Raw genomic sequence first — 27,795 nt, 5'->3', positions numbered from 1 at the left:
AACTGTCTACCCTATCTGTGCTTCTCTTCATTTTATTTACTTCTATCACGTCTCCCCGCAACCTCCGGTGTTCCAGAGAAAACAATCCAAATCTTTTCGACCTCTCCCTGCAGCTAATACTCTTTAACCAAGGCATTATTCTGGTCAACCACCTCTGCACCCTTTCCAAAGCCTCCATATCCTTCTTGTAATGAGCAACCTGAATTGCACGCAATTCTCCAATCATGACTTCCTGACTCTTATGCTCAAACCTCCAATCCCACTTACATTTGAAGAAGGGTTTCGGCCCGAAATGTTGCATATCTCCTTCGCTCCATAGATGCTGCTGCACCCGCTGAGTTTCCCCAGCATTTTTGTGTACCTTACATTTATTACATGATCCTTTTGTATTATTAGAAATTGCTCAATTCATGAACACTCTAAATGTAGAATGCTCAATATACTATCTGGATTTTGTAGCACATGTTGAACTATATCTGGCATGTGTGCATTATGCACTTTTTGGATTTCTATCTGTCTCATACTATCTAAATTTAATTTGTGCTTTAAGCTGTCCAATAATCTGCTGCTATTTTTGTAATGACATTGTTTGGTCTACACTAATAATATTTGCTTCCCTCTTGTCTTGTACCAGTAATTCCCCAGCGAGTGTTCCAACCTATCGCTCTGACTGGATTGTTGACAACAATACAATCTGTTTCCTAGTTACTATGCAATAAAACATTTAACACCACTTCACATGGTTGCATTTCCAATCAGGTAGGACTTGACCTCACAGAAAGTTTATTTTTTATTTTTTAAAGGAAAAATATGGTTGTGAGTTGCCTGATATATGTAACTTTATAAAAAGGTAAGTGTTTTATTTGTCCTTGTTTCAGTGTCTGCCACAGCTGAAGAAATACACCTGAAATGTCTTCCAGTCAAAACTTAAAGGCAAAGGCGAAGAAGGGTGGAATTGTTCACCCGAATGAACGTTATGAATCTAAACGGGCCGCACCGAGCAGCAGCACGAGCAGTACAGCTGGACCTAGCCAGGCTATAGTGCCATATGCAACAGCATCACAATCCACGCAGAACGATACAATGCTTGTTCCAAAAGGTAATGTCAAAAATTATTCTGTCTTTGAAATGCATTCAACCTAGACTTTCAGGTTGTCAATGTGATCTGTGCTGAACCCCAGGGCCTTTCAGCAGTAGATCAGTAGAGTGGAAGAATCCCCATAATGACAATGTTTCCCCCTCTACTCTTAAGCTCTGGGCCAAACAGCTGGCAACCGGTCTGCACAGACATTTTTAACCAGTCCCTACAAACATGTACTGTCCCTACCTGCTTCAAAGTCTCCACTATTGTCTCTGTACCCAAAAAGGCAAGGATTACTTGTCTTAATGACTACAGGCCTGTCACACTGACCTCTGTAGTCATGAAGACACTCGAAAGGCTTGTGCTGGCCAAGCTGAAAAATATCACAAACTCCCTGCTGGACCCTCTGCAGTTTGCATATCGGGCCAATAGATCTGTGGATGATGCAGTCAACCTGGGCCTGCACTTCATCCTACAGCACCTGGACCGCCAGGGGACCTATGCGATGATCCTGTTTGTTGATTTTAGCTCTGCATTCAACACCATTGTGCCAGAGCTACTACACTCCAAACATTCCGAGTTGACTGTGCCTGAACCCCTCTGTCGGTGGATCACCAGCTTCCTGACAGACAGGAAGCAGCATGTGAGGCTGGGAAAGCACATCTTGGACCCGCAAACGCTCAGCATAGGAGCACCGCAAGGCTGCGTACTCTCTCCTCTCCTCTCTACTCTCTCTACACCAATAACTGCACTTCCACAGACACCTCTGTCAAGCTTCTCAAGTTTGCGGACGACACAACCCTGATTGGACTGATCCAGGATGGGGAGGAATCTGCCTACAGACAGGAAGTGACACAGCTGGCGTCCTGGTGCCATTGCAACAACCTAGAGCTCAATGCTATTAAGACAATGGAATTGATTGTAGATTTTAGGAGACCTCCTCCTCCCCTCACTTCACTCACCATCAACAACACCACAGTCACATCTGTGGAGTCTTTTAAGCTCCTGGGAACCATCATCTCCAAGGACCTTAAGTGGGGGGCTACCATCGACTCCACAGTCAAAAAGGCACAACAGAGGATGTACTTCCTACGGCAGCTGAGGAAGCACAATCTGCCACAGGCAATGATGGTCCAATTCTACACAGCCATCGTAGAGTCTGTTCTCACCTTCTCCATCATGGTCTGGTTTGGCTCAGCCACCAAGTACGACACCTGGAGGCTGCAGCGAATCGTCCGATCAGCAGAGAAGGTTATTGGCTGCAACCTTCCCTCCATTGATGAACTGTACACTGCAAGGGCCAGGAAGCGAGCGGGCAAGATCATCTCTGACCCCGCTCACCCTGGCCACAAACTCTTTGAATCACTTCCTTCTGGAAGGCCACTCTGGATTGTCAAAGCTGCCACAGCCAGACATAAAAACAGTTTTTATCCACGAGTAGTTGCTCTACTCAGCAGCCAAAAATCTGTAGCCTCCCTTTGATCTGGTATTTTGTTGGTTCACATGCTTGATCAATGGTGTTTTATCATTAATGTTTTTTTATTATTAATGTTTAGTGTTTTCTGAGTCATTCGTAACTGTCACTGTATGTCATGTTGTTACTTGTGGGCGGAGCACCAAGGCAAATTCCTTGTATGTGAATACTTGGCAAACAAACAAACAAACAAACAAACAAACAAACAAACAAACAAACAAACAAACAAACAAACTTACTTACTTACTTACTTACTTACTTACTTACTTAAACAGTTTATGGTAGAAGGTATACAAACAAAAGTGGCATATTTTTCCATTCTAAAGGTAAGCATGATACAAGATTTTGGCAGAGGGCAAAAATAGAATTTCACAGCAAAAAGCATTGATTGTGGATTAAATTCTTAGGTTTCCATTTCATTATGAAAGCAGGAGAATTTAAAGAATTAAACCATATCCATCATTAGAAATAGGAAGAGAAAATGTGGCATAAGGTTCATACTGTAAGTTTGCAATGAGTTCTCAGAGCTTTACATGCAGGCCATTCAATATATACTTGGAACTGAATGGTGGTAACTGTAGTGTAAGGGTTAAACTGACAATTTCAGCTAAAATGTGAAATGGAGTTTCAACTAAGATAGCAGCCCAACATTCCATAGCCCCTCGAAAACAAGTTTCCAGACACGTTATCTGTGATCATTGTCGGGGAACACAGTCTTCACAGCCATTCTATGTGAAAGTGTAACATTGACAAACGCAACACAACAGCAATAGTTGGGTAGACAACCTGCGCTCTCTGCCACTAGTAACCCAGAAACGTTGCAGTCAAGGGGGGGTTATGATTAGCTCGAGGAGTGGACAATGGAGCTGTCTGCTCTGATTTGAAATGCCACAAAGATTGGTGTTGGGCGCCCTTTCGGGGTGAGAACCTCAGCCTTGGACCGTGTTGTGAACGGTGCCAGGTGATCGTGAACGAAACATCCTGTGGCGGGCTCTGATGGGTTTGCGAATGCGTACGGGTTTACGTGAGTGTATGTAGAAACATCCTGCAGCGTGCTCTGCTGTGTACTCGGGGTTTGTGAGTGCGTTCGGGGATATTCGAGGATATGTGAGAGTATATGCCTTATTTAGTAGTGTAATCAATTACTGAGTGAATCAAAACTGTTAACTGAATCCAATGATTTATCGAACACAACAGTAACCCAATCCACAGTGGCATAGGATAGATGTCGTAGAGAACTAGTGTTGTCAGGAATTTCTGGTTTTAAGGAAATAATTTGGTATTTGATTCAATGCTACTAAAGTGACAAGCCAAATGCAATCAACCATTAATATATCTGAGAATGTTTTATTTTTCCTTTCCACTCTCCAGCTGTTACCTGCTGACGTGTATGATGATGACTCTTAAATGTTCCTATATCTCAGTGCAGCCCAGCCAAATTAGTTTCAGCTCCTGATATGGCATCCTGTCAAGCTGTTGGTGCAGTTAGAGCCAGCAGAGGCCAGTTGGTCCATGCCTGGAATTGCTGACTTCAGCAAATCCAATGCAGATATTAGAATAAGCCAGTTATGATTTCTGAAAAACGCAAGGAATCATGGGATTTGTCAAGAGTTAAGAGTGTTTTATTGTCATATGTCCCGGACGGGACAATTAAATTCTTACTTGCTGTAGCACAACCGAATATGTGAATATGTAAACATTGTACATAACGGTAAAAAAAAGAAAAAGTTCAATAAATAACAAATTTAATGCAAATAACAAATAATAATATAGTCTTTTGCAGTTCAGAGCTCAGAGCTTATTCGTTGTTGTGTTTAGTAGCCTGATGGCTGCGGGGGAAAAGCTGTTCCTGAACCTGGACATTACAGTTTTCAGGCTCCTGTACCTTTTTCCTGGTGGCAATGGTGAGATGAGTGTGTGGCCAGGATGGTGTGGGTCCTTGATGATTTTGGCTGCCTTTTTGAGGCAGCGACTACAATAGATCCCTTTGACGGTGGGGAGGTCAAAGCTGGTGATGGACTGGGCAGTGGTAACAACTTTTTGTAGTCTTTTTCGCTCCTGGACGTTCAAGTTGCCAAACCAGGCCGCGATGCATCCAGTCAGAATGCTCTCTACTGTGCACCCGTAGAAGTTTAGGAGAATCCTCTTCGACATGCCGAATCTCCGTAATCTTCTCAGTAAGTAGAGTCGCTGATGTGCCTTCTTTACATTTGCATCGGTGTGCTGGGTCCAGGAAAGATCTTTGGAAATATGCACGCCCAGGGATTTGAAGTTATTGACCCTTTCCACCATCGTCTCATTGATAGAAACAGGATTGTGGGTCCTCATCCTTCCCCTACCAAAGTCCACAATCAGTTCCTTGGTCTTACTGATGTTGAGAGCCAGGTTGGTGTGCTGGCACCATTTGGTCAATCAGTCAATCTCATTTCTATACTCTGAAGAGTCTCTCCCACTTGGGCGTCATTTGCGCCTCATTTACGTGTCATGTAGAAAATTGGTCGACGCGTTGTGACACGTGGGGGGCGCATGGGTGATGCATTAAATCGCATGTAGTGGCGTGCGGTATCGCGCGGTGCTCCAGGATTTCGTAGTGTACCGAAATCCTCGCGCGCCATCTGCGTGACGTATCGCTTACGCACGCAGACGCATTGGCTACGCACGCTGATGCATTGGCGTCGCACGCTGACGTCCCGACTTACCTACCAGGTAAGCTTAATACAGTGGCAGACACCAGGTCATGAAAATATAATGACAACACTGCGTGGATGTTGGACCACAAAGTATTTGCTGATATTACTATGCGATATGGAACACCAGATATCGATCTCTTTGCATCTAAACTCAATCACCGGTTACCAACATATGTCGCTTGGGAACCAAATCCTGGGACAGTAGCGATGGACGCTTTCTCGCTGGATTGGGGAAAATTGTTTTTCTATGCTTTTCCCCCCTTCTGCCTCATCAGTCAGTTGCTACGCAAAATACAAATGGACTCAGCATCAGGTATTTTGGTAGTACCCGATTGGCCTACTCAGCCATGGTTCCCTGTGGTCCTCGACATGGTATCGGAACCATATATGTCCATCGCTAAACGACCAGATCTTTTGGTCCATCCTGTAACGGGCGAGAGTCACCCATGCCATGACCGGATCAATCTGTTGGTTTGCAGAATTTAAAGAGACCACTGCTGGATCTGGGGCTGACGGACAGAACCATGAACATGATCATGGCGGCCTATCGAGAGTCAACAAAGAAGCAATACCTCTCGAGTATAAGAAAATGGGAGTTGTATTGCTCAAGGACTGGTGTAGCGTATAATACAGTTACAGTGACCAATGTCCTAGAATTCCTGTCCAGCCTTCATTTTGATGAAGGACTGAGCTACAGCGCTATCAATTGCGCTAGGAGTGCCCTGTCAGCATACTTGTGGCAGGGACCAGGACAGCATTCCATGGGTTCCCACACTCTAGTTGCTAAACTCACGAGGGGTATTTACAACACTAACCCTCCTAGACCGAGGTACTCCCAGATATGGGATGTCAGTGTTGTACTAACATTGCTCAGGGGTTGGTCACCAGCTATGTCCCTGTCCCTGGAGAAGCTCACTTTAAAATCAGTTATGCTGATGGCACTGGTCTCAGCTCAAAGGGTCCAGTCCCTACATAACTGAGGCTGGACAATATGATTGTATCAGCTGCCAAGATAAACTTTCGGATCTTGAACAGTTTCTTTTCTTCGGTATTCACCAAGGAGAAGGATATTGAATTATGTGAGGTAAGGGAAACAAGTAGAGTAGCTATGGAAACTATGAGGATCAAAGAAGAGGAAGTACTGACACTTTTGAGAAATATAAAAGTGGATAAGTCTCCAGGTCCGGACAGGATATTCCCTAGGACATTGAGGGAAGTTAGTGTAGAAATAGCAGGGGCTATGGCAGAAATATTTCAAATGTCATTAGAAACGGGAATAGTGCCGGAGGATTGGCGTACTGCGCATGTTGTTCCATTGTTTAAAAAGGGGTCTAAGAGTAAACCTAGCAATTATAGACCTATTAGTTTGACGTCAGTGGTGGGCAAATTAATGGAAAGAATACTTAGAGATAATATATATAAGCATCTGGATAAACAGGGTCTGATTAGGAACAGTCAACATGGATTTGTGCCTGGAAGGTCATGTTTAACTAATCTTCTTGAATTTTTTGAAGATGTTACTCGGGAAATTGATGAGGGTAAAGCAGTGGATGTTGTGTATATGGACTTCAGTAAGGCCTTTGACAAGGTTCCTCATGGAAGGTTGGTTAAGAAGGTTCAATGGTTGGGTATTAATGGTGGAGTAGCAAGATGGATTCAACAGTGGCTGAATGGGAGATGCCAGAGAGTAATGGTGGATGGTTGTTTGTCAGGTTGGAGGCCAGTGACGAGTGGGGTGCCACAGGGATCTGTGTTGGGTCCACTGTTGTTTGTCATGTACATCAATGATCTGGACGATGGTGTGGTAAATTGGATTAGTAAGTATGCAGATGATACTAAGATAGGTGGGGTTGCGGGAAATGAAGAAGAGTTTCAAAGTCTACAGAGAGATTTATGCCAGTTGGAAGAGTGGGCTGAAAGATGGCAGATGGAGTTTAATGCTGATAAGTGTGAGGTGCTACATCTTGGCAGGACAAATCAAAATAGGACGTACATGGTAAATGGTAGGGAATTGAAGAATGTAGGGGAACAGAGGGATCTGGGAATAACTGTGCACAGTTCCATGAAAGTGGAATCTCATGTAGATAGGGTGGTAAAGAAAGCTTTTGGTGTGCTGGCCTTTATAAATCAGAGCATTGAGTATAGAAGTTGGGATGTAATGTTAAAATTGTACAAGGCATTGGTGAGGCCAATTCTGGAGTATGGTGTACAATTTTGGTCGCCTAATTATAGGAAGGATGTCAACAAAATAGAGAGAGTACAGAGGAGATTTACTAGAATGTTGCCTGGGTTTCAGCAACTAAGTTACAGAGAAAGGTTGAACAAGTTAGGGCTTTATTCTTTGGAGCGCAGAAGGTTAAGGGGGGACTTGATAGAGGTTTTTAAAATGATGAGAGGGATAGACAGAGTTGACGTGGAAAAGCTTTTCCCACTGAGAGTAGGGAAGATTCAAACAAGGGGACATGACTTGAGAATTAAGGGACTGAAGTTTAGGGGTAACATGAGGGGGAACTTCTTTACTCAGAGAGTGGTAGCTGTGTGGAATGAGCTTCCAGTGAAGGTGGTGGAGGCAGGTTCGTTTTTATCATTTAAAAATAAATTGGATAGTTATATGGATGGGAAAGGAATGGAGGGTTATGGTCTGAGCGCAGGTATATGGGACTAGGGGAGACTATGTGTTCGGCACGGACTAGAGGGGTCGAGATGGCCTGTTTCCGTGCTGTAATTGTTATATGGTTATCTTGGAGTTGGTTAAACAAAACAGACCAGGAACATCAGGACTGAATTTGGAATTCCGGGCATACCCATCAGATACCCGACTGTGTGTTATGACACACCTCCTACTATATTTAAAGTCCACTAAAACTTTAAGAGGTAGTGAAGTGGCACTATGGATCAGCCATAAACAGCCATAAACAGCAGGGCATCAGCACAGACCATCTCTAGATGGCTCAGACAGGTTTTGGGAGCTGCAGGGGCGGATACTGACATTTTAAAATCTCATTCCACCAGGGCTGCAGCAACATCGGCATCTAGAGATATGGAAGTGCCAATGGACCATATCCTGGCAACAGCAGGATGGTCTAGAGAGAAGACCTTCCAACTCTTTTATAACAAACTGATCGCCAAACCTGCGGTGTTTGCAGAAACTATTTTGAATTCTGTAATATGTTTTATCCCAAGGGATCGTCATTATTTTGTTAAAATAAATTGTTATTGTTTGAATTTTGATTAATTTTTGAATACGATAACATACTTCCTCCCTTGGACGACTACGGCAGTGAGTGAAACATGCACTCGTTCCACGGCATGAAATCACAGATCTTTAAAATCTTCATGTAGTCACTCACGTGACTCCGAAGTAAATTAGTAAGATTAAACGAGAACTTACCAGTTCGAAGTATGATCTTTATTTTATGAGGAGTTACGTCGAGGGATTACGTGCCCTCCACGCCCACCCTCTATCATAAAGGTCAACTGGTATTCTAGTTCTTCTTTTCCTACTATGTTTATTTCACTTACTGTTGTCTGCGATTTCACACCGCTGCTTTGAAGAATGTCGCGCATGCGTGATGGCGGGGTCTTCACATAATCCCTCGACGTAACTCCTCATAAAATAAAGATCAAACTTCAAACTGGTAAGTTCTCGTTTAATCTTACTATTAATGTCCCATTGCTCATCCTTGGGTAATGTGGCCACCGAGAGAACAAAGAGTGTGTCGGTGGGGCCACCGAGAGAACTTTTCTGAATGGTCAAGAAAGTTTACGGTTGCACCATAAGTCCACCAGTTTTGGATTTAGTGGTGTGTATCATCAGGTCTACAACATATGCTGAGTAAACATCACTGTATTCAGGTGAATCACGTACTGTGCCTTGCCCAGCTTCCCAGTGGATGTGATTTCACACAGAAGTAATTGTCAGTGTGGTGTGCTTTGGGTAAAATCACCTTTTTGCATTGTTTGCTTTATATTAGATTATTAGATAGATTAGATTAGATTAGATAGCCTTTTATTGTCATTCAGACCGAAGTCTGAACGAAATTGAAGCAGTCATACATACAATACAATACAATAAAAAACAACAATAAACACATATTAACATCCACCACAGTGAGTCCACCCAACATCTCCTCACTGTGATGGAGGCAAAAGTCTTAGGTCTCCAGTCTTTTCCCTCCTCTTCTCCTTCTGCGCTGAGGCGATACCCCCCGGGCGATGTTAAAACCTGTCCCACGGCTCAAACACCGCGGCCCGGGGTGGTCGAAGCTGCCGCTCACCAGACCTGCTGACGCAGCCGCTGGCCCGCGGCCGAAACCCGGACTCAGGCCACCGCCGCCAGAACACCGTGCAAGCCACCGGAGCATCGTTCCAGCCCCGGGCCGGATCGCCCTCACGTGAGTGCCGTTACCGTCTCAGCCTCGGGCTGGGCCGCCCCGACCGGGCACCGCTCCTCCCTCGGGCTGGGCCGCCCCGACCGGGCACCGCTCCTCCCTCGGGCTGGGCCGCCCCGACCGGGCACCGCTCCTCCCTCGGGCTGGGCCGACCCGACTGGGCACCGCTCCTCCCTCGGGCTGGGCCGCCCCGACCGGGCACCGCTCCTCCCTCGGGCTGGGCCGCCCCGACCGGGCACCGCTCCTCCCTCGGGCTGGGCCGCCCCGACCAGGCACCGCTCCTCCCTCGGGCTGGGCCGCCCCGACCGGGCACCGCTCCTCCCTCGGGCTGGGCCGCCCCGACCGGGCACCGCTCCTCCCTCGGGCTGGGCCGCCCCGACAGGGCGCCGCTCCTCCCTCGGGCTGGGAACGCCGTACCTCCCCGAGCTCGGCCACTCCGACGGGAGCACCGTTCCTTCCTCGGGCCGGCCGTCCTCACGGTAGCGTCACAGCCCCTCACGGAAGCCCTGTTCCAGCCCCGAGCCGGGCCGTCCTCACGGGAGCGAGCTCAGTGCGAGTCCTGGCGGGCTCTGCCTCCTGAGCCTCGAGGTCACCAGCTCCGCCATTAGGCCTCAGCGCAGACGGAGGCAGAGAAGGGGAATACGACATAAAAGTCGCATTCCCCCGCACAAGTGGGTTTGGTTTCCACGCTGTTGTATTCTATGCTTTGCAAACTTAGAAATTAGAAGTTCTTGACTCTTCGCCATGGTTGCTTGGTGAAAAAAAATACAATTATTAGCAAATTGATAATAGATCCACCGGCCTGCGGCCTATAATATCGTGAAGCCCCGGTCTCCGGTAGGAAGCGGCCGATTAGGGGCCTCCAAGCTGCGGAGTGTCCGTCCGTCCCGAGGTCGGAGTTTCGAGCATCCCGACGAGAGGGCCTGTACATCGGGCCTCCCATAGCGGCGACTGCGGAGGGTTCATGGCCCTGACCACGGATGAACAAAGGAGGAGGACAGACCGAAAGTTATTGCCTTCCACCACAGTGAAGAATGTTGATTCCACTGTGGTGGATGTTCATGTTATATTCTATTGCGTATTGTACTCTTTTGTTTGTATGGCTGCATGGTAAATCAAATTCCACTGTACCTTAATTGGTCAATTGGTGGCAATAAATGTGAACTTGAACTTGAACTTGCATAGATGGAACCAAATATGTCTATTTGAATGTGTTGCCTGTGATTACATTTAAAGGTTACACAGTGAAACCTATAGTTCCAGCCAAAGAGGCAGAGCTTATCGCTGTTGCAAAAGCAATGCACAGAGACGAATTTGGGACACGGGTGAAAGAACTATTTGATCCAGAGAGGGAAGCAGCATTGGATGCACTTCAAACAGGTAATTTTTATCATAGTTATCATTGAGCCAATTCAAAGTGCATTAAGTACCTCAAACACATACCCAGATTTTGTATTTTCGCAAATACTAATATGTAACTTCTGACATAAAGGAGAGAGCTGCTTTCTTTTAATGTGTATTAAGGCGAGATCTATTGCCATAAATATATAATATGATAGGATATACAGACATTTAGATGAACATGGGCTGATTATGGATAGTCAGCATGGGTTTGTACATGGGAAGTCGTGTCCAGTTCCACTCTATGATCTTTGGTCGTGACCCACAAATCTGATTGAGGTTTTTGAAGACGTGACCAAAATAGGTCGATAAGGGCAGAGCTGTAGATGTTGTATATATGGACTTCAGCAAAGCATTCAACAAGGTTCTGCATGATAGACTGCTCTGGAAGGTTAGATCGCATGGGATCCAAGGGAAAATAGCTGAATGGACAGAAAATTGGCTTCATAGAAGGAAGCAGAGGGTGATGGTAGAAGGTTGCTTCTAGGACTGTGACTATGACTGAACCTCAGGGTTCAGTGCTGGGCCCGTTACAGTTTGTCATCTACATCAATGATTTGGATGAGAACATACATGGCAAGATTAGCAAGTATGTAGATGATACAAAAGTGGATGGTTTTGCAGATAATGAAGATGGTAGTGAAAAATTGCAGCAGGATCTTGATCGATTGGCCAGATGGGCTGAGGCATGGTTGATGGAATTTAATACAGAAAAATGTGAAGTGTTGCATTTTGGGAAGGACAGGACCAACTCAGTGAACAGTGGGACTCTGGGTAGCGTTGTAGAGCAGAGGGATCTAGGAGTGCAGGTGCATAGATCCTTGAAGGTGGAGTCACAGGTACTGTAGATAGGGTGGACAAAAAGGCATTTGGCACATTGGCCTTCATCAGTCAGTGTATTGAGTACAGAAGTTGGGAGGTAATGTTGCAGTTGTATAAGACGTTGGTGAGGCCGCATTTAGAGTATGGTGTTCAGTTCTGGGCACCACGTTATATGAAAGATGTTGTCAAGAGAAGATTTACAAGGATGTTTCCAGGGCTAGAAGGTCTGAGCTACAGGGAGAGGTTGAGTAGGCTGAGACTATTCCTTGGAGCACAGGAGGATGAGGGGTGATTTTATTGAGGTGTATAAAATCATGAGAGGAATAGATCGGGTAGATGCACCGAGTCCCTTGCCCAGATTAGGTGAATCGAGGACCAGAGGACATACAGTAGGTTTAAGGTGAATGGGAAAAGATTTAATAGGAATCTCAGGGGTAACTTTTTTCACACAAAGGGTGGTGGGTGTATGGAACAAGCTGCCAGAGGAGGTAGTTGAGGCAGGGACTATCCTAAGAGACAGGTACATGGATAGGACAGGTTTGGAGGGATATGAACCAAACATGGGCAGGTGGGACTTGTGTAGCTGGGACATGTTAGCCATGTGGGAAAATTGGGCCGAAGGGCCTGTTTCCACACTGTGTATTTATATATATATATATATATATATATATATATATATATATATATTTCTATTTTTACTTTCATTTAGTTAACATTTTGGGAGATGTCCATGAGTCTTTCTGGTATTTTCACCATCTGCATAGTGACTAACCAGTACTTTGTTCAACCTTCACATAAATTGGCGATTGTGTTGCTTTAAAAGGAATTTATATTGGATGGCGATGTCCTGAATTCAAATGGGATTGCATTCGTGTTGGAGTAAAATCAAAGTGCTTTTGTGGTCATCTCCTTGCTGAACATGAACGATTTACTGGTATGGAACACCATTTTGCTCTTAAGTTGATTATATTTGTTGGGGAAATGTGGGTAGCAGCAATTTGTTGATTTCTGCTTTTCTGTTCTACTGATCAATTTATAATCATCACATTTCTCAGCATAAGTGCCGCCCAAGAAATTAAAATAAGTTAATTATAGTGTTATGGTTTGCACTTTTTTTTAAATGAATATTTTGCTTTATTGTTTTATTTACCATGAGGCAGGGAAGGAAATTATTATCCATTAACACAGGGATTCACTGACAGATGCACTGGTGCAGAAGCCTTTTTTAGAATATGGAGAAATGCTGGATGGAAAGACTTGAACAAAACATTCTTCTTCGATTGTGAGGATGAAATCTGTTAGCAGTAATAACCTTTAAATGCTATCCTATGCATAGGTTTAACTGTCTCATTTACTCATATATCAAAGGAAACATTATTTGCCAGTTTAACATTGAATTAAGAATAGAAACATAGAAACATAGAAATTAGGTGCAGGATTAGGCCATTCGGCCCTTCGAGCCTGCACCGCCATTCAATATGATCATGGCTGATCATCCAACTCAGTATCCCGTACCTGCCTTCTCTCCATACCCTCTGATCCCCTTAGCCACAAGGGCCACATCTAACTCCCTCTTAAATATAGCCAATGAACTGGCCTCGACTACCCTCTGTGGCAGAGAGTTCCAGAGATTCACCACTCTCTGTGTGAAAAAATTTCTTCTCATCTCGGTTTTAAAGGATTTCCCCCTTATCCTTAAGCTGTGACCCCTTGTCCTGGACTTCCCCAACATCGGGAGCAATCTTCCTGCATCTAGCCTGTCCAACCCCTTAAGAATTTTGTAAGTTTCTATAAGATCCCCTCTCAATCTCCTAAATTCTAGAGAGTATAAACCAAGTCTATCCAGTCTTTCTTCATAAGACAGTCCTGACATCCCAGGAATCAGTCTGGTGAACCTACTCTGCACTCCCTCTATGGCAATAATGTCCTTCCTCATATTTGGAGACCAAAACTGTACGCAATACTCCAGGTGTGGTCTCACCAAGACCCTGTACAACTGCAGTAGAACCTCCCTGCTCCTATACTCAAATCCTTTTGCTATGAAAGCTAACATACCATTCGCTTTCTTCACTGCCTGCTGCACCTGCATGCCCACTTTCAATGACTGGTGTACCATGACACCCAGGTCTCGCTGCATCTCCCCTTTTCCTAGTCGGCCACCATTTAGATAATAGTCTGCTTTCCTGTTTTTGCCACCAAAATGGATAACCTCACATTTATCCACATTATACTGCATCAGCCAAACATTTGCCCACTCACCCAGCCTATCCAAGTCACCTTGCAGTCTCCTAGCATCCTCCTCACAGCTAACCCTGCCCCCCAGCTTAGTGTCATCCACAAACTTGGAGATATTGCCTTCAATTCCCTCATCCAGATCATTAATATATGTACCTTGTTAACATTTAAACGGTCAAATGAAACATGCCCATTCAGCATTAATGATGCCAAAGGGGAAATAGTTGAAAGCTTCAAATTCCCAGATATAAATAATACCAATAATCTGTTGTGAACTAACCATATTGAAGCGTCAGCCAAAAAAGAACACTTATGCCTTTACTTCTCCATGTTCCCGAATGTAAGAACGATTTATACATGTAATACATGATATACATTTATACATGGTTAATTACCTGGTGTATATCATGTATTACATGTATAAATCGTTCTTACATTCGGGAACATGGTTAATTAACTGGTGGCATTATTTCCCTGTCCTAACGGCCTTTGTTTTAGCTGGTGATTACATCCATTCCATCCCTCCCTCGCAAAGATGTGGGATTTCAATTTGAGCGCACTTGTTTGAATAGATGCAAGCGGCATGTACAGCGTCTCTTCTAGGCGCGCAATACACGAAGCCTATGAAATGACACAACTGTCACACCAAAGATAAACACAAAATGCTGGAGTAACTCAGCTGAACAGGCAGCATCTCTGGAGAGAAGGAATGGGTGGCGTTTCGGGTCGAGACCTTTCAGGCGCACTCTGAAGAATGGTCTTGGCACGAAACGTCACCCATTCCTTCTCTCCAGAGATGCTGCCTGTTTTGTGTGTGGGAGTTTGGGTGCGTTCCGCAAGCACCGAGACGGTAATAAATAAAACATCTGTCCCCGCGGCCGGGGTGAATCACCCTGGTGTGGGTGTCAAAGTCTGGGGGTCGGGGGAATCACTCTGGTGTGGGTGCATCTCGGTCAGTGACTGTGGGACGCTCCCGCGGGTGGAGACGTAGGAGAGAGAGAAGCGGGAGAGAGAGAAGGGAGAGAAAGGGGGGGGAGAGAAAAGAGGGGAGAGAGAAGGGGGAGATGGGAGCGTGTGGTTCATTTTCCTACACAAGCCATAGGTGACTGGACAATCTGAACCCAAGCACCAAGTTGAAAGTGGCCAAAGGTGTGCATCGCTCGGGACAGCCCCCACTCTCCCATGGCCACCCTCCGTGGGCTGCTGGTCGGGTGAAGCGGAGGTTTGGGACAATGTTCATGCCTTCACAGTGATGTGATGGACGGGGGGGTCTGGACCAATTGCTGACAAGTCCCGTCCCCCGGCAACGTCATGTCCGTTATTGGACGTTTCTGTTGAGCGGCAGTCGGTCCTTTGGCCTGTAGACGACGCCGTCTTTCGGGTAGGTGGCGTTTCGACTGAGCGGCCATTCGGTAAGTTTGCTTTTAGGCGACGCAGCTTTTCGGTTCGTTGGCTTTTAGGCGTCCCGCCCTTTCCGTTAGTTCGCATCTAGGCGTCTCATCCTTTCGGTTAATAGGCGTTTCGTCTTTGTTCTCTTTTGGTTTATTGGCGTTTCGGCCTCGTTTCCATTCGGTTCTTTGGCTTCGACTTCTTTGCTTCGGCCTCTCGTCCGTCGGCGCCACGTCCGCACACGGGAATGAGTCCTCTTGAGAGTAGCACTCATGATAGAAGAGCAGCAGAAGTAAAATATTCAAATTTCAATCTAGAACATTGCAGATCTTTTCCTGTCGTCTGTGGCCGTGACCAGTTTTTCTTTGTTTATTATTTCCTGACAGGCACCAGTGTTCGAGTGCCCTGTTCGGTGGCGGGCTGCACGTGCAGGGCTTTTGCCTTCATTCCTTCCCGTCCTGAAGACGTAGGTGAATTCTGGCTAAGAAAGCGAAGAAACTTTGACCCAAGGACTTGGAGAGCTAAGTGCCGTTGTAAACATAACCATGAAGAACACAACACCACTGCAAGCCACAAATGCAACATCGCTGGTATATCAACAGATTGAAAGCATCTTTACACATTTTGATTTATATCCCCAAAATAGATTCTATCATCATTAGAGACATACAAATTTTAAAATAAAGCACTGATGAAACAATGTGTCCCCCTGTGAAACAAGCAATGTTCCTATAGAGACAGAAACAAAAGGACACAAAGTGCTGGAGTAATTCAGCAGGTCAGTCAGCCTGGAGAACATGGATTGGTGACGTTTGGGATAAAGACATTACTTAACATGCTCATTTCCTTAACTGAGGGATTATATCAACAAGGTAGTGGCTGCAGCAATAATTGGTTTCATAAATTTCTAAAATGTTAAATATATCTATTCAGAAGACAAAAATAACTTGGATGGAAAAAAGACACAAAGTGATGGAGTAACTCAGCAGGTCAGGCAGCATCTCTGGAGAACATGGATAGGTGATGTTTCTGGTTGGGACCCTTCTTCAGATTGGCTTGAGATAACAATAGCATTGATGTAAACATAGCATAAGAACACAAGAAATGGGAGGGGAGGAAAGGTAGCCCTTAGAACCAGCTCAACCACACAGCCGTTCCTCTAGTAACACTGAGCATATCTCCTGATTCCACTAATGTCCAGAGCATTCAAAATAAATGATCAAAACTAGCTAAAATATTTGTGTTAATTATGTGAATGATTGAATGCAAGGACATTTATGATTGATAATTTTTTTTATAGAGGGAGAAGAGAAGAGTCAAAAAGCAGGGGAATAAATGGATTAGTTAGACAACAAATTGCTGGAGTAACTCAGTGGGTCAGGCAGCATCTCTGGAGAAAAGGAATAGGTGACGTTTAAGGTCAAGACCCTTCATCAGACTCACATCACCTATTCCAGTTATTCCAGCATTTTGTGTCTATCTTCGGTGTAAACCTGTATCCGCAGTTCCTCCTTACACAAATAGATTAGTTACACAGATTTAATTATCACATGGCAAGTTAATTATTACATTATTTTAATCTCCTATTTACAATTGTCTTCTTACACAGCTTGGACTTGTCCTATAGAAGTTACTAGACTAAGTGGGACCCGTTGGATCCCAGCTTCACATGGGAGGGCTGGTCCCCCAACGTAATATTCCACCACCAATTCCAATATACACACACACACTCACACACGTACATACACACACACACAAACTCACACGCACATACACACACTCACACATTCACACATACACACACATACACACACCCTCCACCTCACACACACGCACTCACACACATACACTCACTCACACACATACACTCACACACACACACATACACACACTCCCTCACTCACTCACTCACACACACACACTCACACACATACTCACACACACGCACACTCACACATACTGTCACACAAACACACATACACTCACACACACACACACATACACACACACATACACACACACATACACACACTCACTCACACACTCACACACACACTCACACACAGACTCACACACACACTCACACATACTCTCACACATACACACATACACACACACATATACACTCACACACACATACACTCACATACACACACTCACACACAGACACACACACACACACACATATACACGCACACACACATACACTCACACTCACACTCACACACACATAAACTCTCACACACACACATACACACACTCACACACATACACTCACACACACACACACAGACACTCACACACACACTCACACACACATAAACTCTCACACACACACAGACACATATACACTCACACACACACATACATTCACACACACACATACACTCACACACATACACTCACACACACACTCACACACACACACACACATACACTCACACACACAGACTCACACACACACACATACACTCACACACAGACATACACTCACACACACACACATACACTCACATACACACACACATACACTCACACATTCACACACACACACATACACTCACACACTCACACATACATACACACTCACACACACACACACAAACACTCACATACACACTCACACACACACATACACACCCATACACACTCACATACACAATCGCACACACACACTCACACTCACACACCATATATATGACAGTAAACTTTCTTGAATCTACTCAAACTGCTGGGCGCGGCCTCTCCACTGTGGGTCTTCTGCAGTCAGCGGCCCTTCCGCAATCAGCGCGACCTCTGCACTCACCAGAAATTACGCAATCAGCGCGACCTGTCCACTAAGCGGAAGTCACGAAATGAGCGGGTCTTTTGAACTTAACACAGCCAGTCCTAATAAAGCATTTGTTCCTTCCAAACACAGTCGGATCTAATAAAGCATTTATTCCTTCCAAACTCAGTCGGACGTAATAAAGCATTTATTCCTTTCAAACACTGTCAGACCTGATAAAGCATTGAAGTTTCAAGCACAGGCAGGGCATCAGGCCAAACAACTCATGCCATTGTCATTAAGGGCTAACAAATCGTTTATTGCAAGTACATTGCAGACTCACAGTTCAGTTAATTCACAGCTTAGAATGACAGTTGTGGCTTCTCCCTCGCGATCTTGCAAAGTGACTGACTCACGTCCAGGCATCCGGGGTTTTATAGTTCTGCCCCCCCCCCCCCCGAAGGGGGCGTTACCTTCATCGTGGTAATTGACAGGCGAGAGGACCAATCAACTGATCTCAAGGTTTTTTAAACACTCATAACTTTTTTATTTTTCATCGATGGGAAAAATCCTCAGGGCTAGCTCAGCAGAGGATGACTGAGTAAGATGACCAAAAATCACAGCGATACAGGGTAGCGTTTTTTCTACAATCAATATACAGCGCAGACAGGAAGTGGTCATGATGTGACTTTTAATTATATAGATGCCTATGTACATTGCAGAGTGTATACCTTATCAGTCGCAGTTGTCTCATTCATCAAGAATATCTTGTACAACAGTCTGTGGAACATCTATTGTATCATTCAATGCTTCCATAATTTGTAAATTATTAAAATCCAACATTAACTTCAAATCTTCATAATTTATCTTTCCTCTCTCTTTATCCCTTTAAATCCTCATGATAATTTCAGATTTGTAATCTTGCTGTCTCAATAATGCCAATGTTACAATATTTACTGAAAAGTCAACACTGCTGTTGCTGTAAATCTGAAAGAAAAATGCTGGAGGTACTCAGCAGCCCAGATAGAGGCATGGAGGAAGAACCAGTTAACATTTCAGATTAATTACCCCGTGTCGAAACAGATACCATTCGTCAGGTTGAAACGCTCTCTAATGGGACTGGCAAATCATCCCACAAGAAAATTGGTCTCAGCCCTATGGAAATGATGCCCATTATTCAAATAATTATAATTTACACTAGTATACAAATCTAGCAATATCTCAGTGTAAAAACAATTGTTACATAAGACATGGAAGTTTTGATGTAAACTGCATTAATATTATGTGAACTCTATGTGTTCTTTAAACAGGTTGCCCTTGCTCAGGTTTTGACTCAAATTTCCTCTGTGCAGCCTGTGATAAACATTGGGAACAACATGAGACATTCTTTGAGACAGAACAAAACAGAAAAGATGCTGGGTTCCCTTATGGTAGGTAGATAGCAATAATGCCACTCATTTTTGTCTGTTTTCAGATGTTACATGGTGCCAGTTTCAATTGATTGTAGGATAACCCAGACATGAATCAATATAATTTTATTTAAATCGCTGCTATTGAGAGTCATAGTCATTGTTGTTGTTGTTGTTGTTCGTCCTTCGTAGTTGAAGAAGACCATGACTTCAGTGTTTTTGTTTCTGTTTGTGGGTCCGGAGGTGACTGGTGAGACCGATCTGGGCCCGGAAGGCTCGCCTGCATATGGGACACAGTTGGGTGGGTGCTGCAGTAGAAGTTGAAGTGGATCGAGCCTTGCGAGCGGCTCGTTTCCTCTGAGCTTCTGCGGTGCGCTTCATCTCAGCTACACATGCTCCTGTGGTGATCTTGCTTTGCCCAGTTGGGCGGTACAGGTCCTGAAGTCATGGCTTGCGCTTGGCTTGGATTAAAGTGAGGGAGAGTTGCGCAAATCGTCAGCCTCACTCTCTCGTACCGGCCTACCTGGATCCAGTGACAAGACATAGTCAAGACGGCTGGCGATAGGTCAGGATGCAATGGATGGCCACCAGTGTTCCACGTGAACATTGTGCCCTAATTACGCTCCACTATGCTTTGCTGGATCCACCTTCCTACCTGTTGGACTGCCAAATGGTGGTCTCCTCCACGTATTCCGCCGGATCCAGTCTTCACCTTTCCTGAATAAGGTAATAGCCACAATGCAGTGGAGGTTTGCATTTGGTGTTTTCCTTCACCCCTCCAAGGTGCTATATGGTCCGAGCCGGCTGCCTGCCCCTTTTCCGGGGTTACGTCCGTGCCCGGGTGGGATTAGAAAGGGAATACGCCCTGTCTACGGGCACCCTGAGGGAGTTCCGGGACCGCTGGGCTCCGCAGGGTGTTGAATGTATCCTCAATAAGGATTGTATCATAGTTGTATAGTAGGTTATTACATGTTTGTATTGTATTATGGTGGTGGGTTCTGGCTTGTTTTATTGTAATGTAAATATTACTTTTAATAATTGAATAAATTTGTTGATAAAAAAGTGCTATATGGAGGATGCCTGTGGGTGACTTTGTTTAACATGGGGAGACTGGTGCACAGGCAGCCACCACACGGTCCTTGACAGATCTGGGTCAGGATCCGGTGGCATGGAGTCCAAGACGACCGGAGACCCTTTTCTGCTGCAACCTTCGTCCGCCTTCCCAGCTGTTGTGATGCTCCACTAAGGTCAGCCACCGTCCTCCGCCTGTTCCAACATTGAGGTCTTGGTTGGACTGCTCTTTGTCAGAGACCTCCCCCTCGACCTTACCGCCATGGGTGGCCCTACCAGGAGCATAGCTCCAGACGGCATCGCTCTCAGTATCTCAGGTCCACACAAGCTTCGCCACCACGACAAGGTGACAACCCACGGAGACATCATAGTCACACAGCACGGAAAAAAGTGCTATAGCCCAACTTGTCCGAGGAAGAACCTGAGGAAGAATGTGCTGGTGTTGGAGAGGGTCCAGAGGAGGTTTACGAGAATGATCCTGGGGATGATTGGATTTAGATATGAGGAGCGTGTGATGGCCCTGGGCTTGTACTCACTGGAGTTTAGAACGATTAGGGGTAATTTCATTGAAAGCTACAGGATAATGAAAGGCTTAGATAAAGTGGATGTGGAAAGGATGTTTCCAGTAGTGGGACAGTCTAGGGCCCTTCCTCAGAATAAAAGGACGTACTCTTAGAATGGTGATGAGGAAGAATTTCTTTATCCAGAAGGTGATGAATCTTTGGAATTCTTTGCCACAGATGGCTGTCAATAGGTATGTTTAAAGCCGAGATTGATAGGTTCCTGATTAGTAAAGGTGTCAAAGTGCATGTGGAGTCTGCTAATTCTCTATGTGACTGTGTGGGTTTCTTCCAGGTGCGTCGGTTTCCTCCCACAATTCAAAGACATATGGGTTTATATGTTAAGTAACCTTAATAAATTGCTCCTAATGTATAGGGAATAGATGTGAATAGTCCCAGCCTCAACTGCCCCCTCTGGTAGCAGAATTATGCCATACAGCCCATCAAGTCTACTCCTTCCTCTGATATCATAAGGTCATTAGGGTGTAAGTGCTAGGAGTAGAATGAGGCCATTCAAGTCGACTCCGCCTCTGACTAAAGAAATTTCTCCTCATCGTCTTCTTAGAAGAACATCCTTTAATTCTGAGGCTATGACCTCTAGTCCTCGACTCTCCCACTAGTGGAAACATCCTCTCCATATCCACTCTATCCAAGCCTTTCACTATTCTGTATGTTTCAATTACATCCCCGCTTCATTCTTCTAAACTCCAGCGAGTACAGGTCCAGTGCCGACAAACGCTCATCATAGGTTAACCTACTCATTCCTGGGATCATTCTTGTAAACCTCCTCTGGACCCTCTCCTGAGCCAGCACGTCTTTCCTCAGATATGGTGCCTAAAATTGCTCACAATATTCCAAATGCGGCCTTGCCGGCGCCTTATAGAGCCTCGGCAGTATATATAGAAGATAGACACAAAAAGCTGGAGTAACTCAGCGGGACAGGCAGCATCTCTGGAGAGAAGGAATGGGTGACCTTTTGGGTCGAGACCTTTCTTCAGACTAGTTAGGGATAAAGGAAACGAGAGATATAGACAGTGATGTGGAGCGATAAAGAACAATGAATGAAATATGCAAAAGAGTAACGTTAATAAAGGGAACAGGCCATTCTTAGTTGTTTGTAGGGTGAAAACGAAAAGTAAGTGTGACTTGGGTGGGGGAGGGATAGAAAGAGAGGGAATGGCAGGGCTTGCTGAAGAGAGATAAATCAATATTCCTAACAGTGGGCTGTGCTGTAAGCTGCCCAAGCGAAATATGAGATGCCGTTCCTCCAATTATATAGTCTGAAGAAGGGTTCCGACCCAAAACTTCACCCATTCATTCCCTCCAGAGATGCTGCCTGCCCGCTGAGTTACTCCAGCTTTTTGTGTCTACCTCCAATTATATCCCTGTTCCTCAGCATTATATCCCTGTTTTTCCATTCTAGCCCTCTATTGCGTTTGCTTTTCTTACTACCGATTCGACTTGCAAGTTACCATTTTGGGAATACCTGCACCAGCACTCCCAAGTCCCTTTGCACTTCCGATTTCTGGATTCGCTCCTCATTTAGAAAAAAGTCTATGCCTTTATTCCTACATTTTCTTTATTCAAAATGCGTGACTCCACACTTTGCTACACTATATTCCATCTGCCATTCTCCCAACCTGTCCAAGTCCTTCTGTACAGTCCCTGCTTTCTCTACACTACCTCTGTATAGTTTCCTGCACTGTTAAATGTAATGAGAAATGACCACCAGATTACCATAGATGTAAGAACACAATATGCTTTAATTATACAGTCCATGTAATTTGATAATCAAGTAGACCAAGTAGGGGCCGTTCCCCCAACACAATATTCCACCACTCACCCATAGCCTCAACTGCGCAGGAACGGCTAACAGGTTCCCTTCGTGACGCCAGAGATCCCCGTAGTGATGCGAGTCACGGCAACCCTCCCCCAACTGCGCCTCGCCATCCCTCTTCCTACCAGTGACGTGCGGTGAGGTCAATGGCTGGGGAGGCACTGGCTAGTATCAGTGGCCCAGCACCCCCTGTATTGATCACCACGTCCCCACGGGGAGAGAGAGGGGTGGAGCCGGGGCTGTGGGTGTGAAGCACGGCGACTGGAGTGGGGGAGCGTTGCCCTGGGACCTTTAGGGAACGACCCACCTCCCCCTCTCCCCCTTCTCCATTCCCCCTCACACCCCCCTCCCCGCCTACCCCTTGCTTCCCCCTCCACCCCTCTACTCTCTCTCCACTGCTCTACTCTCTCTTCATCCCTCTCTCCCCCCTCCACCCGGGATAGATCTACCCGAGCCGAGAGTAGATTACTCCAGCGCGGGGCCCCCTTAGGCGCGTGACCCAATTGGGTGCTCTCAGCGGCCCAGAGCCTCCGAATCGGCCGCTACAAATCAACGAATCAACCTACCAGTCACCACCGCCCGCGGCTGGAAAGTCAGCGCCGCCAGCGGAATCCTGTGCTGCGCCGCCGCTGCTGAAGCTAGCTAACGTGGAGGGAGAGTGAGGTAGTGTCAATTTCTGAGCCTACGTAGTTGACGCCCGCTCACCCTCCACTGCGGTCAAGACACGCCCCCTCAGTGAGGCAGATGTGATCGCTGCCTCCCCTGGTGCTTTTTCATTGCAGTCTTATGACGTGACTGGCGAGCCTAAATTTAATATATTTAGATGTGAAATAAGCTACCTGGACTATGGAAGGCGAGGGCATGTAATGAAGGGGTTTACAAACATTACATTGGTGACATACAGAGAGATGGTAACAGGCACAGGCTTATTGCCCGCGCTCCATCCAGTTTCTGAGGGGTTGCGCAATCAGAGGGGAGGCTCAGCTCGTCACTGCCTCGCCTCTCATCTCTCCCTGTATTTGCAGCGGAGCTGTGCAAATTTGACAATTTTGACTATAAAAAATGATTAGATTCATATAGAAATGACATTTATAACACAGATCAGTGGAAACATCTTTATATTTATTTTTATTTTTATTTACTTTTTTTAACAGCTATTTTCATTGGGAATATGACAGGTGAGGCTCTGCCTCCACTGCCTCCCCTGACCGCACGTCCCTGCTGCCTACCCCTATCCTCCTCCATTGTTCCTCATCCCTCAGCACTCCCTCTCCCTCTTCACCCTCCCACTTCTTTCCCCTCTCATATTCACCTGCCCACTCCCTCCCTCCTTTCCTCTACCCCAGTCACTCCCTCCATAACCCCTCTCCCCTCCCTACCCCTCCTAACACGCTATCCCCCACCTTTCCCACTCCTCACCTCCCCTATCCCACCCATCACTCTCTCTCCTCACCTCCCCCACTGCCCTCCTCTCCCTCTATCCTCCACTCCCTACCATCCACTCCCCCCTCCTCTCCCTCTATCCCCCTCCTCCCCCACTCCCTCCTCACTTCCCCTTCTCCCTCCCTCTCCCCTCCCTACCCCCTTCCTCTCCCTCACCTCCCCCCTATCCCACCCCCCCCCCCCACAATGAAAATCGCAATGTGTTTTTGTAAATGAAACCTCCCCCCAAGAATTTGATTAAAACAGAGGGTTTTTTGAAAATCATGATTTTTTATGTAAATGATTGTCGGGATCCCATTGTGATGTCATTGTGAATGAAAATGGAAGAATTTGAATAAAACAGATTTTTTTTTTAATCGTAATTTTTTATGTAAATTATATATGCGAATGAAACCTTCCCCGGCACACCACCGGACAATGGTGAGTAAGGTAGGCCAAAAATTGTAGTGCTATCGTGTACTGCTTTGGCGTAGTTTTGTGATCACACACACACATGCATACAAACAAACAAGATGAGAGTTTTAGTAATATATAGACCAACTGGGACCTGTTAGGTCCCTGTCACACATGAGGGCTGGTCCCCCAACGGAACCCAACGTCCCAATGCATTATTGCACCACTAACCCGTAGCCCCCACGTGAGGCGTGGTCCCCCAATTGAACCTGTTCTCAAACATAAGATTCCAGCACTCCCCTGCCTCCCTCAGCAGTGGATTATAAAAGAAATTCCAATTGCACATTCCCTGCCTGCCAGAGCAGTTCCAATTGCAATGCCAATTCGCCCTCCCCTCCTGTTGAAGAACTTGCTGTGATATCCCATTGAGGTGAAAAGTTCAGAGTGTTCCTGTATTGCAACTTTGTATCTAAGTGTGTTGGAAGCTGGCAAGAAGGATTTTAACAGTAAAAATCTTGTTAGAGTTGGCATTTTTAAAGCTATAATCATCAATAACTTGTGAAATATAGCATAATCACTGGAAGCTCCTGGAAAAAGGCTCTCTGTGAGAAGCTGCAGTTACCGTTGGCAACGTCCCATTGTGATGTCATTGTGGCACTCGGCAGCTTGAGAGCCCATTGTGAATGGTGCATTGTGAGTGGCATTGTGACATCATCACTGGAAGCTGCTGGAAAAAGGCTCTCTGTGAGAAGCTGCGGTTACCGTTGGCAACGTCCCATTGTAATGTGATTCTGGCACTCGGCAGCTTGAGAGTACATTGTGATTGGTGCACTGGGAGTGGCATCGTGACATCATCACTGGAAGCTGCTGGAAAAAGGATCTTCGTGAGAAGCGGTTTTTAGCTTTTTTTTAAACTTTACTCTTGAATAACGTGAAATATAGGATGAAATCTTAAGTGAACCTGAGTACGGCATGGAAAGAAAAAATGTGAGTTTGAATATTTTAAAATTTAAGCGCTATCACATAGCTTTTTGAGGAAGATACAATACATACAGACATATATACATACAAGATGAGACTTTTAATTTATAGATAGATGTCTGTATACTAAAGATCTATCTATACACTTAAGATGGACACAAAATGCTGGAGTAGCTCAATGGATCAGGCAGTATCTTTCCAGAAAAAGTATAGGTGACGTTTCGGGTTGAGACCCTTCTTCAGACTGCGTCGGGAGAGAGGGAAACCTTATCAATAGGGAAACTTGTCCATAGGCAGAGCAAGCTGAAAATCTGGATATCAAAAGCCACAATTCTTTAAACAAGAGATTAAATGATAAATTATGTGCTGTCTAAATATGGACAAGTTTCCAATTTAAACCATGGCTGGAACGGTTTTCGATTTCAGTTGAAGAATTCTAAAATCATTCCTTGCATATTTGTGTATCTTAAAATAATTCCTCCTTTGTTATTGATTCAGGTGAAGCTTACTTGCCCTTTGCTGAGATGCCCAACTTACGAAATGCAGTGCTGTCAGGGAATGAGGAGGATGATTCAGCCTACCGGATCATTACAAGTGGTACTGATGCCTATTCACGTCTTGGGCCTTCTTCCAATTCTGCCAGGCCTGCTTTACCACCAGCTAAAGGAACAGGGGGAATCTGAACAGTCTGTAATTACTACCTACAGTTGTCACTGTTTTGAATAAAAAAATCACATAAACATTTTGTCTGGTTTTGTCGATGACCCATATTATATATAATATTCATGGTTAAAAACATTGATATCATGATATTGAAGAGAAAAGTATTCTAAAGCTGCTATCACGTTCAATATAGGAAAAAGCAATTAATAATTTCATTGAAAAACTTATAGTTACAAATTATCAGGTAAGCATTTGGTCCCTCTATGAAGTTGTGCTGGTAATTAGAGCTTGACGAGACATAAGGAACTGCAGATGTGGGAATCCTGAATAGAACACAAAGTTCTGGACTAGCTCAGTGGGTCAGGCAGCATCTCTGGAGAACATATTCCACAAGGAACTACAGATGCTGGAACCTTGAGTAAAACACAAAGCGCTGGAGTAAATAGCCTGAAGAAGCTTCCTGATCCGAAACACCCTCTATCCATGTCCTCCAGAGATGCTGCCAGACATGTTGAGTTATTCCAGCACTTTGTATAATTAGAGATTGTCATTGACCATATTATTGGTTTTCAAGAAAGTGACCTGAATGTAGCTTTTAGTACATTGGCATTGACTTTTGCAATTTATGTTCAATTTAACTCCATACTAATTTTTGATCATTCTATTTACAAGACATTTAAAGACATTTTTTTTTCAATCTAGCATCTATTACAATATAATCCTCCAACATTTTCACCACCTCGAACAGGATCCTACTACTGGCCACATCTTCCCATCTCCACCCCTTTCTGCTTTCCACCGAGACCGTTCCCTCCGCAACTCCCTGGTCTACTCATCCCTTTCCATCCAAAACACCCCCTCCCCAGGTACTTTCCCCAGCAACCGCAGGAGATGCAACACCTGTCCCTTTACCTCCCCCCTCGACTCAGCTGAACACCTCCGCTCAGTCTGCCTTAACGTACCTGATCTCCCGGTTGCTCAGCACTTTAACTCTCCCTGCCATTCCCAATCTGACCTTTCTGTCCTGGGTCTCCTCCATTGTCAGAGTGAGGCCCAGCGCAAATTGGAGGAACAGCACCTCATATTTCACTTGGGTAGTTTACACCCCAGCGGTATGAACATTGACTTCTCTAACTTCAATTAGCCCTTGCTTTCCCTCTCTCTCCACCCCTTCCCAGTTCTCCCACC

At 45.3% G+C, this 27,795-nt stretch overlaps 1 protein-coding gene across 1 annotated transcript; it reads left to right on the top strand.

The window, feature by feature from the left end:
- The first annotated feature begins 909 nt into the window (after positions 1-909).
- On the top strand, positions 910-26,689 carry fam221b (family with sequence similarity 221 member B). Its single transcript, XM_033037773.1, has 6 exons — positions 910-1,099; positions 10,873-11,016; positions 12,683-12,793; positions 15,870-16,073; positions 19,561-19,680; positions 26,443-26,689. The coding sequence occupies exons 1-6, from the start codon at positions 910-912 to the stop codon at positions 26,625-26,627; spliced, it is 954 nt and encodes a 317-aa protein (XP_032893664.1). The 3' UTR covers positions 26,628-26,689.
- Positions 26,690-27,795: the final 1,106 nt, after the last annotated feature.

This window comes from Amblyraja radiata, chromosome 1, assembly GCF_010909765.2.
Source record: "Amblyraja radiata isolate CabotCenter1 chromosome 1, sAmbRad1.1.pri, whole genome shotgun sequence".
NCBI lineage: Eukaryota > Metazoa > Chordata > Chondrichthyes > Rajiformes > Rajidae > Amblyraja > Amblyraja radiata.
The sequence above is the reverse complement of the archived record's forward strand: the minus strand, read 5'-3'. Positions and strand labels throughout refer to the sequence as shown.